The sequence below is a fragment of the Salvelinus alpinus genome, chromosome 12 (assembly GCF_045679555.1).
Source record: "Salvelinus alpinus chromosome 12, SLU_Salpinus.1, whole genome shotgun sequence".
Lineage (NCBI taxonomy): Eukaryota > Metazoa > Chordata > Actinopteri > Salmoniformes > Salmonidae > Salvelinus > Salvelinus alpinus.
This window is the reverse complement of record NC_092097.1, coordinates 40,639,719-40,658,084: the sequence shown is the minus strand read 5'-3', so window position 1 is coordinate 40,658,084 and position 18,366 is coordinate 40,639,719. Positions and strand designations below refer to the sequence as shown.

The following is an 18,366-nucleotide window of genomic DNA, read 5'->3' as shown; positions in this document are numbered from 1 at the left end:
GGGGTGACCTCATCCAAGACTAATGTGTAGAACCAACCAGGATGATGGCCGGCAGACATAGTATAAGGATATTGTGAGATTTAGTTGCTTCACAAAAATTGTTTTCTGTCTCATGCGGCAAGAATGAAATCCATTGAATCCTGGATATCTAGATTTTAACTGGATGCCATGTTGCACATGTTTAGCTCATTCAAGTCTTAATAGAAACCATACAACACCAGAAGTTACCGTCTTACTCACAAAGACAAATCAAATGTTACCCATAGCCTCCCTGTGTAGACTTTCCTGTGCACTGTCCTCTGCCAAGGCTTCTGTGCCTTTATGGCAAGATCTTAATTTGAGCCAGTTTACGTGCTACAGCAGAAAAATAATCCTGAAGCAACAGGAAATGTGGATTATAATTAATGGACATTTTTGTAAGGGTTGATATAATTTTGGAAAGGGAAAAACAAGTCTGAAATTTCTAAGTGGAAATTACACATTTCAGAAGCCTTTTTAAACACACACTACAAGTTTTACATTTACTGCATTGCAACAGGGTGATCAAATTAAGATCCTACATCTGTACAATAGGTAGAGACTTACTCTGCAAATGCAGGGGTCGCTGATACAACCCCCTCCTTGCCTGTTCCCCTTCCATAGCTACACCTGTAAGACCCCTTTGGGAATGCATGCTTCATTCACTACTACTCTCTTGAAGCAGCTTCTTACAGATTTGACAAAGGCTAGATTTAAAAAATAAATAGGATTGTTACATTTCTTTCACTTATCCAATCACGTCTAGTTCAATGATTGCTCAAGGGGTGGAGGTAGCAGGAAGGAAGAATCCCAATTGGAATCTTTATTATAGGCTACATTCGGGCCCCTTTGCTTACCCAGTATGAAGGCGCCCTCTAGTGGATCCTGACATGATGCAAGAATATTCAAAAGAAAGGTAACCACTGTAGGCTACTAAACCTATGATAGGTCTACTCATTTTGGTTTTACAATGCTGGTCGTGAATGTGTTTATATTTGGGTGCTTATAAATAATATATCCAGTATATCTCTCTCAGAAAAGACCATCTATAGACATTGTAAATAAAAATATGAATTTATTGAGTAGGAAAAACATCTAATATATTTACAGCATTGACATAGCACACAACAAAATCTAAATGTAACACAATTGGCACCATGGATGTAGTGGAGAATGAGATAGCAGGGCTGCGGCTGTGCAGTCAACGCCCTATCTCTCATTATCTGATAGTGAGAGTCGGACAGCTGCTCTTTCGCCGGCTATTTCGACCCGGGACTCAAATTTCAGCTTGGAGCTTCCAACTGACGCGTCAATTTAGGCTAACCAAAGCAGCGCAGCAAAGCGCAGCTCAACAGAGTCAACTCGTTTTTCTGTTGACTGTTTGAGGTTGCCAATCATTCCACTGGGCACACATTGTGAGAAACAATGTGAGAAAAAGCATTACAATCAACGTTGTTTCCATGTCGTGGAATAGACGTTGAATTGACGTCTGTGCCCAGTGCGATTCCTCTTGTGAAGCTTTTTCGAGTGCGTATGTAGCGCACCGTATTTGGCGTGGCAAGGACTATACAGTTCCTTAATAATTGTGTAGGCTAACAGCGTTTTGGCGCTGGCCCGGTTTTTACGAGGCGTGCAGTCGGTTGGCTGCACCTGCGCTTCTATGCGCTCCCGTGGCCTGCTGTAGCTTCCTGGGTATGGTGATCTGCTCTGGGGCCGAAACTGTTGCCACCTCCTCCTGTCTCCTTCTCTCCTCCGTCTCGAGTGCCCTCTGCTCCCGAGCCATCAACTGAACGAGCTCTGCGTCCAGCGGCTCTCCGGAGGAGAAGGACTGGCAGACGGTTTCCACCAGGCCCAGAACCATGCCCAAGAAGGCCACCACGGTGCCCACAAGGTACACCTTCAGCATACGGCGGCTAGGCTTTTGCGCCAGCATCTCCTTGGCGAAAGGGATGATTTCGTGCATGGTCTCCATTTCTGTTGGATTATGTGGTCTGAATTTGACTGGGGAGAGAAGGAAAGCGTTTTACAATCACCTTTTATGCGTGCAGTTGTAAATTGTAACAAATAGGCCTAAGCACTTTTCATGTCACAACAATGTGAGAAAAAGCATTACAATCACGTGCAATGGTAGGCTACTTACTGTATTAAAGTAATTTATCTTGTCCTTTTCTGGATATTCGATTAATTTGTTCTGTGTCGCTTGAGCACACTTTCGGAGCTTCTCATTTATAAAGACTTGGTTATTTTCATCCACGCCCACTCAGTGACGCTTTATGAATATTCAGTGAGCACAAGCTCACTGAAGGAGCATGGAGCATAGGTTATTATTATTGTGCAATGCCATCTTCAATAGGCTACCTTGTCGTTTATCTACTGTAAAATAAAGGCTTACCAAATCTATATAGAGCAGAATTAAAATATATACAACATAATTCAACAAAATATTGTACATGTGAAAATTATAAATTGTTATTCTGTATAGAATTGTTAGGCTTGACGACACCTGTTGGCCATAGCCAGCATTCAAGATGCTGAGATCAGACAGTCTGAATTAAGTCAAAGGCCGTATAAACCCAGTCACCGTCCTGTCATGATCATTATATTTGCAGATACTGTGAACTCTGTCTGTACTGACACACACACACACACACACACATGCAAACTCTTCCTGAGCAAACTGTGACTAATTTGATGATCTTATTATTGCATGAATTTGACTGGACCAGTCATACATAATTCCATATGAATTTGAGACAGATGATGTGAGAATTGGAAATCAGAGATGTGAAAAATACGAGGACTCTTGGCCAGTGTTAATAAGCTTGTGAGAGTGAAGGGTTTTTTCTCACTTCACCACTGTTTACAGACAAAAGGAGTTTGTCGAAGGTTTAATGAAGGCCTTGTATTAGTGGCCATTTACACTCGTCATTTTGGAATTAGCGGGTACACATAGCTGTTTCAGATGAGTAGATAATGGACCCAATTTGACAGTGTACTCCCTCACCTGACCCCTCAACCTTGCTCACATACACAGTAATACACACACACACTGATGAGGCATTGTAACGATTGTTCTCCTCCTCGTCTGAGGAGGAGCAGGGATCGGACCAAAGCGCAGCTTTTGTGGAGTACATAATGAATTTATTCAAACAAGACGAACACGAAGCACACTTGAATAAATTACAAAATAACAAAAACGACGTAGACCGACCTGTACATGAGAACTTACATAACACGAAGAACGCACGAACAGGAACAGACTAAACAAATGAAACAGTCCCGTGTGGTACATACACAGACACGGAAGACAATCACCCACCAACAAACGGTGTGAACAGCCTACCTTAATATGGTTCTCAATCAGAGGAAACGTCAAACACCTGCCCCTGATTGAGAACCATATAAGGCTAATTAACAATGAACCTAAACAAGAAACAAATAACATAGACTGCCCACCCAGCTCACGTCCTGACCAACTAAACAAAGCTAAACAAAGGAAAATAAGGTCAGGAACGTGACAGTACCCCCCCCCCCAAGATGCGGACTCCGGCCGCAAAACTGAACCTATAGGGGAGGGTCTGGGTGGGCATCTGTCCATGGTGGCGGCTCTGGCTCTGGACGTTGTCCCCACCCCACCATAGTCAATCCCCGCTTCCGTAGCCTCCTCCCAATGGCCACCCTCCAAATTAACCCACCTGGATTAAGGGACAGCACCGGACTAAGGGACAGCACCGGACTAAGGGGCAACACCGGGATGAGGGGTAGCACCGGACTGAGGGGCAGCTCCGGACTGAGGGGCAGCTCCGGACTGTCTAACGACTCTGGCTGGTCCTGGCTGTCTAACGACTCCGGCTGGTCATGGCTGGCGGAAGGCTCCGGCTGCTCATGGCTGGCGGAAGGCTCCGGCTGCTCCTGGCTGGCGGAAGGCTCCGGCTGCTCCTGGCTGGCGGAAGGCTCCGGCTGCTCCTGTCTGGCGGAAGGCTCCGGCTGCTCCTGTCTGGCGGAAGGCTCCGGCGGCTCCTGTCTGGCGGAAGGCTCCGGCGGCTCCTGTCTGGCGGACGGCTCCGGCGGCTCCTGTCTGGCGGACGGCTCCGGCGGCTCCTGTCTGGCGGACGGCTCCGGCGGCTCCTGTCTGGCGGACGGCTCTGGCGGCTCCTGACTGACGGGCGGCTTTGAAGGCTCAGGACAGACGGGCAGCGCAGGCGGCGCTTGGCAGACGGACAGCTCAGACGGCGTTGGGCAGACGGGCAGACTCTGGCCGGCTGAGGTGCACTGTAGGCCTGGTGCGTGGTGCCGGAACTGGAGGAACCGGGCTAAGGACACGCACCATAGGGCTAATGCGTGGAGGAGGAACAGGGCTCTGGAGACGCACAGGAGGCTTGGTGCGTGGTGCCGGAACTGGTGGTACCGGGCTGGAGACACGCACCATAGGGCTAGTGCGTGGAGGAGGAACAGGGCTCTGGAGACACACAGGAAGCCTGGTGCGTGGTGTTGGCACTGGTGGTACTGGGCTGGGGCGGGGAGGTGGCGCCGGATATACCGGACCGTGCAGGCGTACTGGCTCCCTTGAGCACCGAGCCTGCCCAACCTTACCTGATTGTATGCTCCCCGTAGCCCGACCAGTGCGAGGAGGTGGAATAACCCGCACTGGGCTGTGTTGGCGAACCGGGGACACCATGCGTAAGGTTGGTGCCATGTATGCCGGCCCGAGGAGACGCACTGGAGACCAGACGCGTTGAGCCGGCTTCATGGCACCTGGCTCAATGCCCAATCTAGCCCTACCAGTGCGGGGAGGTGGAATAACCCGCACCGTGCTATGCACACGTACAGGAGACACCGTGCGCTCTACCGCATAACACGGTGTCTGCCCGTACTCTCGCTCTCCACGGTAAGATCGGGAAGTTGGCGCAGGTCTCCTACCTGACTTCGCCACACTACCCTTTAGCCCCCCCCCCCCCCCCCAATACATTTTTGGCCTTGACTTACAGGCTTCCTACCGCGTCGTCGTGCTGCCTCCATTCGCCGGTATCCCTCCTCACACTGCGCCAGAGAATCCCAGGCGGGCTCCGGCCTTCTCCCTGGGTCGATCGCCCACCTGTCGATCTCCTCCCACGTAGTGTAGTCCAGATTTTGCTCCTGCTTCCGTGCTGCCTCCTCATACCGCCGCCTCTCGGCTTTAGCTGCCTCCAGCTCTTCACGAGGGCGGCGATATTCTCCAGGTTGTGCCCATGGTCCTTTACCGTCCAGTATTTCCTCCCATGTCCAGAAATCCTGCGATCGCTGCTGCTGCTTTTTCCCACGCTGCTTGGTCCTTTGTTGGTGGGTGATTCTGTAACGATTGTTCTCCTCCTCGCCTGAGGAGGAGCAGGGATCGGACCAAAACGCAGCTTTTGTGGAGTACATAATGAATTTATTCAAACAAGACGAACACGAAGCACACTTGAATAAATTACAAAATAACAAAAACGACGTAGACCGACCTGGACATGAGAACTTACATAACACGAAGAACGCACGAACAGGAACAGACTAAACAAACGAAACAGTCCCGTGTGGTACATACACAGACACGGAAGACAATCACCCACCAACAAACGGTGTGAACAGCCTACCTTAATATGGTTCTCAATCAGAGGAAACGTCAAACACCTGCCCCTGATTGAGAACCATATAAGGCTAATTAACATTGAACCTAAACAAGAAACAAATAACATAGACTGCCCACCCAGCTCACGTCCTGACCAACTAAACAAAGCTAAACAAAGGAAAATAAGGTCAGGAACGTGACAGGCATTTGGTACAGTACATGAAGGCCATAGTCATTTGAGATGAGTACTAGTAGTTTTTGTTTGGTCATTAGAGCCTCCCTCTCCCAAAATATTATACCAAAGTGTTCCCTGTTGTTGCCACGGATACCTTACCAGTCCTTATTCTACCTTAGGGTAAGCGGAAGCTATAAGGTGTGCCTACAGCCGTCTGGCAGTGTGTGTGTGTGTGTGTGAGATGGAGGTGAGTCAGAGAACACACCCTGGTCCTGGCTGTTAGTCAGTGGCTATGGAGAAAAACAGTGTGCATTCAGTAGCCCTGAGGCTAGGTTTTATTACACACAGGTGATGATCCACACCGCCACACACCAACACAAAGAATGCCAGAGTTACAACATAGTGGTGCCAAGCCATTTTACTGCCAGCAGGATAAACATTTAGATGTGTGTGTGTTTCTGTGTGTGTTTGTGTTAGTATGTGTTTGGAGACTGATTTAGATGGGAATGACGAAGAGAATAATTCAGCAAAATGGGTTAATTTACAAATGTTGTTGCGCAATGTATCATAAACAATCACTGCATACTTAGACTACTCTCCTTGTTGAGACAAGCTGCTAACCCAACCACTGATCCACAGCTATGTTTTACCACATCGCTACAGAGAACTGTTTATAATGTTATTCTCTGTAGTTCATTTTGGAAGGTCCACCCTTTTCAAGAATATGTTGTTGTTTCGCTACACCCGCAATAACATCTGCCAAACATGTGTATGTGACAAATAAAATGTGATTTGATTTGTTAGATGTACCATGTGAAATTCCATCTGGTACGTGTGTGTATATGTACTGTGTGTGTGTGTGTGTGTGTGTGTGTGTGTGTGTGTGTGTGTGTGTGTGTGTGTGTGTGTGTGTGTGTGTGTGTGTGTGTGTGTGTGTGTGTGTGTGTGTGTGTGTGTGTGTGTGTGTGTGTATTCATCCCAGCAGGGTGTGGTTGCAAAGGGGAAGGGTGTGTCTGCCAGCTACCTTCTGACACACTCTGTAGCCCAGGTGAGACAGTGTTTATAAGGACACATCCAAGAACCCACACACACATTTAGACAGACAGATTCTGAACAGCACACACACACACGCGTGTCTACATACATACACCTACAACTGGTGAGTACTGAGCTGGATTGATTCACTTTCACTGGAGATTGGACCTTTTCTTTTCAATGTAGCTCAACTTATTTTGCCTTCATACATTTCCTGTGTTGTACATTTCTTCCAATTATTTAGTCAACCAATTATTTCTTAAATTGTTGTGTTGCCTTTATTGTTTATTGTCTTTTTGTCTTTTAAAGAATTTCTCATAGCAGGAAACAAGGATGTGGATTTTATTCCAGTTAGCAGGTATGTTTCATTGATTTCTAATTGAAAATGATCGATGAGTTGTTACAGTTATATACATTTTAATTTATTTAGATTTGTAGTTCGTTTTAGTATTAACATCTAGATTGTTGTGATAGTTTTGTGTAGGATATGAGGAAATATGTAATTGTGTTCATACTTCTAACTGGGATGATACTGATTCATTGATTGATGAATTGATCCCCTCCCCCAGCCCTGACTGCAGTGGCTGCGACACAGAGGGACTGTTCTCAGGGGGCCTGTTACCCCCCTATGGGAGACCTGCTCCTGGGTAGGGACCGTCAGCTCCACGCCTCCTCCACCTGCGGCCTCACCGGCTCTGAGGTCTTTTGCACCCCCTTCGGACAGGTACGACCCTACTCTTACTATTCTGAAAGACACAAAGAACCTCATATATTACAAAGACAAGTGGATCTCATTGACATTGCTAGTTTTGAGAGTGTATACATAAAAGTGTGTAAACTTTCAAGTGAAGGTATGGGCTGTTTCTCTACCCAGGGTGTTTTTAACACTAGTGCATCGGCACTGTAAGAGATGGGGGACAGTAGGGCAATTAGGAGGTGTTGTAGCTCTTAATTATTATGAGTTGTTCACCAAGGTTGTTTAATGTGTTACAACATTTCAGGTTTGAAGAGTAGCTATATCTTTAGGCATGTCAGTGAGCCAGACAGACATGCATGTATAAAGACAGAAGACATACAGACAGACTGCTTGGTTGTGCATGCTGCTCTCTGTCTCACCATGCACAGTAGGAGACCAGGGAGGGGGTGAAGGGGTGGGATGGAGAGAGGGAGAGGGTATATGGAGGGTCAGGGGAGAACTAGTTGATGTAATTTGTGAAAACGTCTGGATCTGGTGCCAGAGTCACACAGTGCCAGATGTTGCAACTACAGTCTTTGGAAAAACATTGGATAGAGAATGATTTATTTGACTTCAAAGGAACAAGAGAACAATCAAATATACTGTTTTGAGGGGATTGATTAACTTTCAAACATCAGTGTTTAAGCCAAACGAGGGGCTGAAACCAGGTGAAAGGAGAACAGAGGAAAAATCTTTCTGATTTAATTTGTGGTGCTGCGTGTTTGATCGATAGTCAAGTCTTTCATCTGAGCCACACCCTTCATCTGGTGTTGCTGGACAAGGCAAGTTCTGCTCTCACAAATACCAGGCTGTCTCTGTCTGTGCAGGCACACACACGTGCACACACCACACAAACACACATACAAACACACACACCAGACTGTAGATATTTTTGGTGGTTCTGGTTTGAGTTTTTGAAACTCCAGCACTTTTGTATTTGAATATTTACTTGAAGTGATTGTGTTTCACTGGATGCATGTGTTGATCACACAACACAAACATGACATATGTTTTTAATGTTGGGCGTGTGGGAGAAAGGTGCCCCAGGCCATAGAAACTGGTCTAGACTGGAGTGTTGATGTAGTACAGCTGATTGACTGTGTGTGTTGAGTCATGTGTTAAGGCTGTGGGTGTGGATCGTATATCTCTCTGACACACTCTTTATCACTCAGTACAGTTGAGACATTGTGGACACTAGCAAGATGTGATCTGAAAAGAGTTACCTAGACATTATGAAATGTTTTGACTAAAGAGTTGCATTTCAACTGGCATTCCTCTCAAGGCCACAGAGTTATTACTAAGTTGTTACTAAGGATAAGGAAGGACACTGTGGTGTTGGATTCCTCTCCTTCTGTCCTAGTGCCATCTTGCATGTCCTCAGAGTTTACAGGTTCATGCTTGGAGTTGAAATGAACAGGTGATAAAACATGCTGTAACTGTACCGCCTGGTGTGCAGGCTGGATAGTTCAATAGGTAATAGTACTACAATGTGACATAAAATAAAATGAGTAGATTAGATCAACTTTATTGTCCCAGAGTGGATTTTTGTTTGTTTGTCCGTAGTCCCTGTGTATTAATCTTTGCTTGTTTTATGCAATCTCTGTCAGGTGTGTGTGTTTACTGTAGCCACCTGCGTGGCCTGCGGCAAGGCAATCACTACTCTTTGTACAGTATCGAACTCTTTGGTGGACTGACTGCATTTGATGATGGAAGACATGCTGTGCTAAACCATCTAATGGTCGATTAGAATGAAATACTTTATTGATTTCCCAGCAGAAATGGATGAGATTGCCATATCTGCTGAGTCAGCCAGAAGGATAGATGAGCAGTACAGTGTGCCAGGGCTTTATCACTCAGTGTCCAGGCAATGGCATGCATGATCTGTTAATGGCTGGGCAGGGTGCCCGGCATGCCCCTGCAGAGGATTTTGAAAGACGGCGAAAGAGAGGGATAGGAGAGATAGAGAAAGAGGATAGGAGCCTTGGCTTTCCTATCCAGTGTTGACAGATCTATTCTGAAGGGTATGGTTGGATTTAGTTTGGCACAGTGTTACGGCTAAGTTTGAATAACCAGACGGGCCTAACTTCTCTCTCTTGTCCAACACTCATCTCTACCCTTGACCTGACCTTGGTACTGGCAGTTGCCAGAGAGTTGCAGATAGCAACAAGCCAACATGGTTCAAAGGGATTTTCCATCAGGGTTTGGTATGAACCAATCAGAGATGAGATAAGAAAGGCTGATCCCCTTTTACTCAGGGATGGAGGGGATCTTAGCCAATAGCTGGCTCTGAGACCAGGTCGAGCCTACTAACCATATCAGGTTTCACACTGTGACCTAATTTCATTCCATGGTTTATACTCATTCGGTATATTTATGTGGTTAAGTTTTTTCCTTTCTTTATAGAATTATCCATTGTTCCCTGTGTAGAAATGTGGAAAGATACTAATATTTGAGAGATATTAACAACGTTTCCATCCAGTTTTTATGCCAGTCATACCATATAAAAACAAATCATGACATCTGTGATGGAAACAGAATATTTCAGTACAATTTTATAAATGCAGACAGATAATTTGTTTGTTTGATATGGTGGGATCTTTTTATGTCTGTAAAATTAATTATGCGAGAAATCCGGTGGAAATGCCTTTATTCTCAAATTCTGCTATAATAACCATCATATCGATGGACTTGGAGTCATGCGACGATATGGTGTGTAGTCCTCCCACTACCGCTTGGAAACCGTGCAGTTTATAAGGGGCGGCAGGTAGCCTAGTGGTTAGAGCGTTGGACTAGTAACCAAAAGGTTGCAAGATTGAATCCCGAGCTGACAAGGTAAAAATCTGTCCTTCTGCCCATTAATAAGGCAGAATACAAGAAAGACTACACATGTACCATGTCAGATATAGAAATCTATTCAATTTTGAGTTTGCATCCCAATATTACACTTTATATACATCACAGATGACTGAAAAATAACAAAACCGTTTGATGTAGAAACATCAGATTTTTTGTGGATTTTTTTTGTTTATTGACTATGAAATTCTGAAAAATATGAATATTATTCCACCCATTAAGGTAATTTGACTGAAGGAAAGAGCTACCTCATTCCCAAATAATCTTGTTGACTGGTCTTATTTGTGGCCAAAGCATACATTAAAAAAAAAATAATAATTTAAACCCCACCTTGTCTCTCAAACAGACTGTTTAAAAAATGCTGGCTCATTGGCTCGGCCAATCAGTGATCTACTCGCATTAATATTTTTAATGACCGATATACGCCCACACCATTCTGTTGTTGGGGTATCCCCACACGATTCCAACACACAAAATCTGCTTTTTAACTTACTTAATTAAAAGATGTGGAAAGAAAAGTATTTCACTCATATTGCAATTAATTATAGGTCATATTTCATAGAAATCGGGAATTACTGTAAAGTTACTTTAAGAATTACCAGCAGGTGTCTTGATTATAGAAAAAGCGTCAGTGGTTCCTGCACCATAGACCAGTAATTGTTTTGGAGTTGAAAGAATATTTTGATATTCCTATATGATCAACCCATAAAGAATCTATACCTACATGCAACAGTATCTCTTGCAATTTTGACAATGATTTCACATGAGGCCTAATTCATATATCTGGCTAAATATTTATAACCCATCCCCACTGGCCACAGACATCAGTTCAACATCTACTTTTGATTTACATTTGGTTGAGTTGTCAACTAATGTAAATTCAACCTGAAATCAATAGAAAATGTCACCATGTCATTGGATTTAGGTTCAAAGTTGGGTGAAAAAAAGACGAAATGTTCTTAAATGTATGACTTTTTGCAAATCCTATCAGTGTTCCACGTTTATTCAACATCATCACATATATTTTTTTGGTTGAATTTATGTGGAAACAATGTTGATTCGACCAGTTTTTGTCCAGTGGGTAGGAAATGATCATATATTTTTCTTTTGATTATTTGATTAACCTAAATCATGTTATTTCAAGTTATCCCTTTGGAGCGCAATATGATGTTGTTAAGAAATATGTAGAAATTGGGCATGCCTATGAGTTGGGCAATTGACAGCATCTAGGGTATATGTGTTTGGTGATTAATGATAGACCTTACAAACATTTTATGCAACATTATTGGCAAGTGACTTGATGCCTACTATGCCAAAAGCGATTTAGAGTTCTTGAATGGGAGTGATGTGTGTGTTGATATAACGTTAATATGATCAAAATTCTTCTTTTTACAACCAGTACAATATACATATCACATTGTTCAAAATATCAGGATTTATCTATTTAAAAGGATTGTGCATGCCAACATATTAGACAATAATTACAAGTAGGCAAAGTGATCGTGAAAATTATATCAATCGTTTACCATTGCAACATTTGATGTACAGTCACATTCACCGTGGTTGTCTGAAGCCTGCTATAGAGTTCACGGCTGGTCACGCCTCATCGTGATTGATTATCGCCCATAATTTGCAACAATGTTACCGAGCCTCATCACTATCTTTTCTTTGTGGTAGCTCAAACTGTCGTGATTACCAGCTGAGATAAACTTTATGAGTTTATTTTACTCCTGGCTCAGAGTTTGTCTGGGCAGTGTCTTAACATCATCCTGAAACATACTCTGAGCTGGGAGTTTTTTTGGTCTTAAAACAGGTTTGAACAGGATTCCTAGGGCATTTTCTGAGATGCTTTGTGGATAAGGGCCCAGGAATATCTCCAAGCAGTATCATGGTCCATGCATCTTTGGCGTGAGTGTCTGTCCTCTGGTCCAGAGAGCCGGCCAGCTGGACATACACACACACTTTGATACAGACTGTTACATTGGCACACTAAGCTCTTCTGGTCAGATTCCAGTGGTCTGGAAGAGTTTCTCCATATTGTCCTTAGCAGCCCGCAGCCCAAGGGCACTGACTGTCTGGACACTAGCCAGAGCCAGGCAGGGTCTGATGCAGACTATACTTAACTGAAACACTGTGTCATACAGATAGCTATAAAGCCAAGACAGTGAACAGTGTTGTCCCGTCAGCATATATGTCTCGGGGTCAATCACCCAGTGAGTCCTGACCACTGGTCCAGAAATAGACACACAGACAGACCAGGGTCAAGGCTGATGCCACAGCATATGTATTTAGATATCACTGTGGTTCTGACAGTCAAAGTTGTTGGTTTGATTGCGGATGTAGTTTTTGCATGGGATACATATTTTGAGCCTTGCCATGGGTATACATTGAATCAGGGTTGATGGACACTGCATGCATTCATCTCTCCATACAATACAGTAGACTATACATATCCTTCTTTACCACACCATTGGTTATGGTACAATTCACATTGACTTCACCAAAATACATGAATAATATTATTACATCATTATCACCCAATGACATTACAATATAAAGTTGTTATACAACACTGGCAATAGTTCACAAATTAGTGGACATAATTCAGTCTTTATATAACATTGTATTAACAATGTATTAATACACTGAATCCACAGTAAATGTTTGCATTCGTGTGTGTGGGTGCATGTGTGAGGATATGTGTGTGCATATGTGTGTGCACTGTGCAGATTTGAGATTGTTTGACGAAATCGGATTGGCAACTTGCCTGTTAACTTTTGAAATCGTTGTATGGAGGAAGAGGGGGGATTGGCTGAAGGAGAAAGAGAGTAAGCAAGCAAACGAGAGTCAGGAAGCAATATATATATATATAGAGAGAGAGAGCGAGAGAGCGAGAGAGCGAGAGAGCGAGAGAGCGCAAGCTGGGCAGTTGGACAGTAGCTGCAGCTGGTGTTGAAACATCCAGTGCAGAGAGACCTTTCCCCCAGTGTGGAACAAGGCCATGACCTTAATGGGATCTCTCACAATTCAGGCTAACTCTCTGCCACAGCCTCAAACCACTCCTGCCAGGGAAAGCTGAGGTGAAGGGGAGTGGACACAAGGGGGTTGGAGGTACAGTGCCTTCTGAAAGTATTCAGACCCCTTTACTTTTTCCACATTTTGCTACGTTATAGCCTTATTCTAAAACGCATTACAAAACAAATCCTCAGCAATCTACTCACAATACCCCATAATGACAAAGTGAAAATAGGTTTTTAGAAATTGTTGCACATTTATCATGCTTTGGATATACCTTATTTACTTAGGTATTCAGACCTTTTGCTATGAGACTCGAAATTGAGCTCAGGTGCATCCTGTTTCCATTGATCATCCTTGAGATGTTTCTACAACTTGTTTTGAGTCTACCTGTGGTAAATTCAATTGATTGGACATGATTTGGAATTTGTCTATATAAGGTCCCACAGTTGACAATGCATGTCAGAGCAAAAACCAAGCCATGAGATTGAAGGAATTGTCCGTAGAGCTTCGAGACAGGATTGTATCGAGGCACAGATCTGGGGAGGGTACCAAAAATGTTCTACAGCATTGAAGGTCCCCAAGAACACAGTGGTCTCCATCATTCTTAAATGGGATAAGTTTGAAACCACCAAGACTCTTCACCACCAACTCTGCCTTGGTCAGGTTGGTGACCAAGAACCCGATGGTCACTCTGACAGAGCTCTAGAGTTCCTCTGTGGAGATGGGAGAACCTTCCAGAAGGACAACCATTTCTGCAGCACTCCACCAATCAGGCCTTTATGGTAGAGTGGCCAGACGGAATCCACTCCTCAGTAAAAGGCACATGACAGCGCGCTTGGAGACTAATCAGGATCGAGGCAAAGATTAACTGAGCAAAGTACAGAGAGATTCTTGATGAAAACTTGTTCCAGAGTGCTCAGGACCTCAGACTGGGGTGAAAGTTCACCTTCCAACAGGACAATGACCCTAAGCACACAGCCAAAATAACACGGAGTGGTTTCAGGACAAGTCTCTGAATGTCCCTGAGTGGCCCAGCCAGAGCCCAGACTTGAACCCAATGTAACATCTCTGGAGAGACCTGAAAATAGCTATGCAGCAACGCTCCCCATCCAACCTGACAGAGCTTGAAAGGATTTACAGAGAAGAATTGGAGAAACTGTCTAAGTACAGGTGTGCCAAGCTTGTAGCGTCATACCCAAGAAGACTTGAGGTTGTAATCGCTGCCAAAAGTGCTTCTCTAGGATAGGGGGCAGCATTTTCACGTTTGGATGAAAAGCATACCCAAATTCAACTGCCAGCTACTCATCCCCAGAAGATAAGATATGCATATTATTAGTAGATTTGGATAGAAAACACTCTGAAGTTTCTAAAACTGTTTTAATCATCTCTGTGAGTATAACATAACTTATTTAGCAGGCGAAACCCAGAGGACAAACCATTCAGATTTTGTTAGGTCACTCTCTTTTCAATGGGTTTTCATTGGGAATCCAGATTTCTACTTGATCTTCTTGCAGTTCCTACCGCTTCCACTGGATGTCAATAGTCTTTAGAAATTGGTTGAGGTTTTTTCCTTGTGTAATGAAGAAGTACGGCCATCCAGAACGAGGGTAACTTGAAGTGTACTGTTAGATAGAGGCGCGTGACCAGAAAGCTAGCTACAGTTTGTTTTAATCCCGTATTGAACACAGATCATCCCGTCTTCAATTTTATCGATTATTTACGTTAAAAAATACCTAAAGTTGTATTACAAAAGTAGTTTGAAATGTTTTGACAAAGTTTACAGGTAACTTTTGAGATATTTTGTAGTCACGTTGCACAAGTTGGAACCGGTGTTTTTCTGGATCAAACGCGCCAAATAAATTGACATTTTGGATATATATCGACGGAATTAATCGAACAAAAGGACCATTTGTGATGTTTATGGGACATATTGGAGTGCCAACAACAGAAGCTCGTCAAGGCATTAATTATATTTTTATAAGGCATTAATTATATTTTTATTTCTGCGTTTTGTGTCGCGCCTGCAGGGTTGAAATATGCTTCTCTCTCTTTGTTTACTATGGTGCTATCCTCAGATAATAGCATTGTTTGCTTTCGCCGAAAAGCCTATTTGAAATCTGACATGTTGGCTGGATTCACAACAAGTGTAGCTTTAATTTGGTGTATTGCATGTGTGATTCCATGAACGTTTGATTTTTATAGTAATTTATTTGAATTTGGCGCTCTGCAGTTTTACTGGCTTTTGGTCAAGTGGGACGTTAGCATCCCACATATCCCAGAGAAGTTTTAACAAAGTACTGAGTAAAGGGTCTGAATACTTATGAAAATGTAATATTTCAGTTTTTTATTTAAAAAAAAATTGCAAACATTTCTAGAAACCTGTTTTTGCTTTGTCATTATGGGGTATTGTGTGTTAGTTGATGAGGGGAAAAAACGATTTTATACATTTTAGAATAAGCCTGTAACATAACAAAATTTTGAAAAAGTCAAGGGGTCTGAATACTTTCAGAATACACTATATATGTAGTAGGGTTGTAGGTTATGGTTGTAGTGGAGAGGGGGAGGAGTTGCTGTTCTATATTTGTAAAAATGTATTGCAAGGGGTGGTAAGAGGTTGAAAAAAAAAAATATGAAAAAAGAAAAACATGTAATAAAATGTATGCACTCTACTGTAAGTCGCTCTGGATAAGAGCGTCTGCTCTTGGCCAGTAGGGATATCCTTGTCTCAGTATGTAAAAATGTAATAAAATGTATGCACTCTACTGTAAGTCGCTCTGGATAAGAGCGTCTGCTCTTGGCCAGTAGGGATATCCTTGTCTCAGTATGTAAAAATGTAATAAAATGTATGCACTCTACTGTAAGTCGCTCTGGATAAGAGCGTCTGCTCTTGGCCGGTAGGGATATCCTTGTCTCAGTATGTAAAAAATTTAATAAAATGTATGCACTCTACTGTAAGTCGCTCTGGATAAGAGCGTCTGCTCTTGGCCAGTAGGGATATCCTTGTCTCAGTATGTAAAAATGTAATAAAATGTATGCACTCTACTGTAAGTCGCTCTGGATAAGAGCGTCTGCTAAATGACTAAAATGTAAAAAAAAAAAATGTAAATGTAAGTGAACACAGCCCGGTTGGAGGTGAGGGGAGTGGTCAAGCTCCAACTCCAAGCATGGCTAGGTGGAGCTGAGTGGAATTTTTTGAAGAATTTTGTAGAAAGTGCTGAACAAATCAAATGTAATTGATTGATCAATGGAACAGGGTTTGGAGGTAGTGAGAGCAGTAAGAACAGTGATGTGGAGAATTTAAGGTTAGTGAAGGATGTGTGTATGTATGTATGTGTTTGTGTGTGTGTGTGCATGTGTGTATGGACCAAGTGATCTTGGGTCACATAATACACGTCGCAAACCCAGGGCTGGAAAACTCCACTAGTGTTACACAAGAGCCTTCCCATTGGTGTTCTATTGATGAAGTAGACTGCTACTACCACTACCACTACCACTACCAATAGCACTACCACGGTGACACAAATCCTGACCAGCTGAATGATGTGGCGCTTTATTTTCCTTTTCTTTTTTTATCCCACCACCCCTCCCCTAATTGGAGTAAACTAATAGACAACAACACTTAGGCTTCTACTTCCAGTGTGTACATACTATATATATTTTATGGACACAATGTATTTTACACAAGTTATCTTTTATTTTTAATCCGATCCTTCAGCTAACATCAACCCCTCCCATCCATCTCTGAAGACCATCCATTTTTTATTTCTATTTGCCATATATTTTTCAACTGTGCTGTGATGTTTCACAAAAGTTCTGTACCTTTCTATTTACATAGTTTCTAGAGATTGTACATTTTTGCTAAAAGCATTATATTATTGACAATGACTTGATGGATCAGTGTGATGATGTCACAGGGTCCTGGTTGTGATTGGACACCCCATTCAGGGAGAGGGGAGTTGTTGGTCAGGGTAAAGAGAGAGAGATAGTGTGAAGAGAGCGTGAGAGAGAGCGAGAAAGTGACAGTACATTTTTTGTTTATTTCACTTTTGTTTATTATCTATTTCACTTGCTTTGGCAATGTAAATATATGTTTCCCATGCCAATAAAGCCCCTTAAATTGAAATTTAATTGAGAAAGCGAGAGAGAGAAAAAACATTGAAGGCTTTAGCTCAATGTTATCTATGGTGTCTGTGGGAAAATCTACATTAACATTTAGTTGCACATTGGTCGTTGTGAGAGATTCCATTGTGTTGGAGGAGGAACTGATACCCTGATCTGTGTTGTTGCTGTGTGATTGCTATACGTTCCCTTAGTCCATATTGGTCTGGTAAACTAGCATTTCCTGTCAAAGTAAGGGCAATGAAACCTCCCACGACTCACGTGCTGTTTGAATGTGTGCTGACCAATGACTCATCATCACAAAAAGAGGTCAGGGGACATGCACATGCAAGACAAAGGTTGCCAAATGAAGAATATAATGCTAAGTAGTATTCAAATTATCTCTCTCTATCTCTCTCTACCTCTCTTTCTCTCTCTCTCTCTCTCTCTCTCTCCCTACCTCACTCTCCCTCCCGCCTTCTCTTGCTCCCTACCTCTCTCTCCCTCTCTTTCTCTCTCTCCCACTCTCTCTCTCTCCTCTCCCCATCAGTCGAAGATGAAGTGTTGTCCCTGTGACTCCAGGAACCCATCCAGTCAGTTGGCTCACACCATCCAGGATGTTCTATCCACTGCTGGACCCAACAGGTGGTGGCAGGCCAGGAAAGGTGAGGGGATACAAAGCTAAAGAACACATATCTTAGTGCTGAGATCCATCCTAAAACTATGTCCTGTTGTGATCCAGAAAATAAACCAAACCTATGTTTTTTTAGATGTGAGTCCAGTCACCGTACAGTTGGACCTACAGAACCTGTTTCAGCTGGACACCCTCGTTCTGACATTCAAGGT

The 18,366-nt window shown here is 43.3% G+C and overlaps 2 protein-coding genes across 3 annotated transcripts in view; one reads left to right on the top strand and one right to left on the bottom strand.

Moving 5' to 3' along the window:
• Positions 1-1,076: 1,076 nt before the first annotated feature.
• Positions 1,077-2,266, bottom strand: LOC139536096 (G0/G1 switch protein 2-like). Its single transcript, XM_071336245.1, has 2 exons — positions 2,159-2,266; positions 1,077-2,019 (listed from the first exon to the last, which is right to left on the bottom strand). The coding sequence occupies exon 2, from the start codon at positions 1,988-1,990 to the stop codon at positions 1,640-1,642; it is 351 nt and encodes a 116-aa protein (XP_071192346.1). The 5' UTR covers positions 1,991-2,019; positions 2,159-2,266; the 3' UTR covers positions 1,077-1,639.
• Positions 2,267-6,772: 4,506 nt separating this feature from the next.
• LOC139536093 (laminin subunit beta-3-like) overlaps positions 6,773-18,366 on the top strand; it is a 20,042-nt gene continuing 8,448 nt past the window's right edge. The window contains exons 1-5 of one of the 2 annotated variants that reach the window (XM_071336243.1): positions 6,773-6,828; positions 7,125-7,173; positions 7,385-7,539; positions 18,071-18,185; positions 18,291-18,364. In XM_071336243.1, the coding sequence (XP_071192344.1) occupies positions 7,149-7,173; positions 7,385-7,539; positions 18,071-18,185; positions 18,291-18,364 (369 nt within the window). In that variant the 5' untranslated portion in view covers positions 6,773-6,828; positions 7,125-7,148. The other variant, XM_071336242.1, reaches the window with a different exon arrangement.

Bases quoted from the DNA above. Each gene is read 5' to 3' on its own strand.
- LOC139536096 (XM_071336245.1), bottom strand. From the start codon at position 1,990: ATGGAGACCATGCACGAAATCATCCCTTTCGCCAAGGAGATGCTGGCG.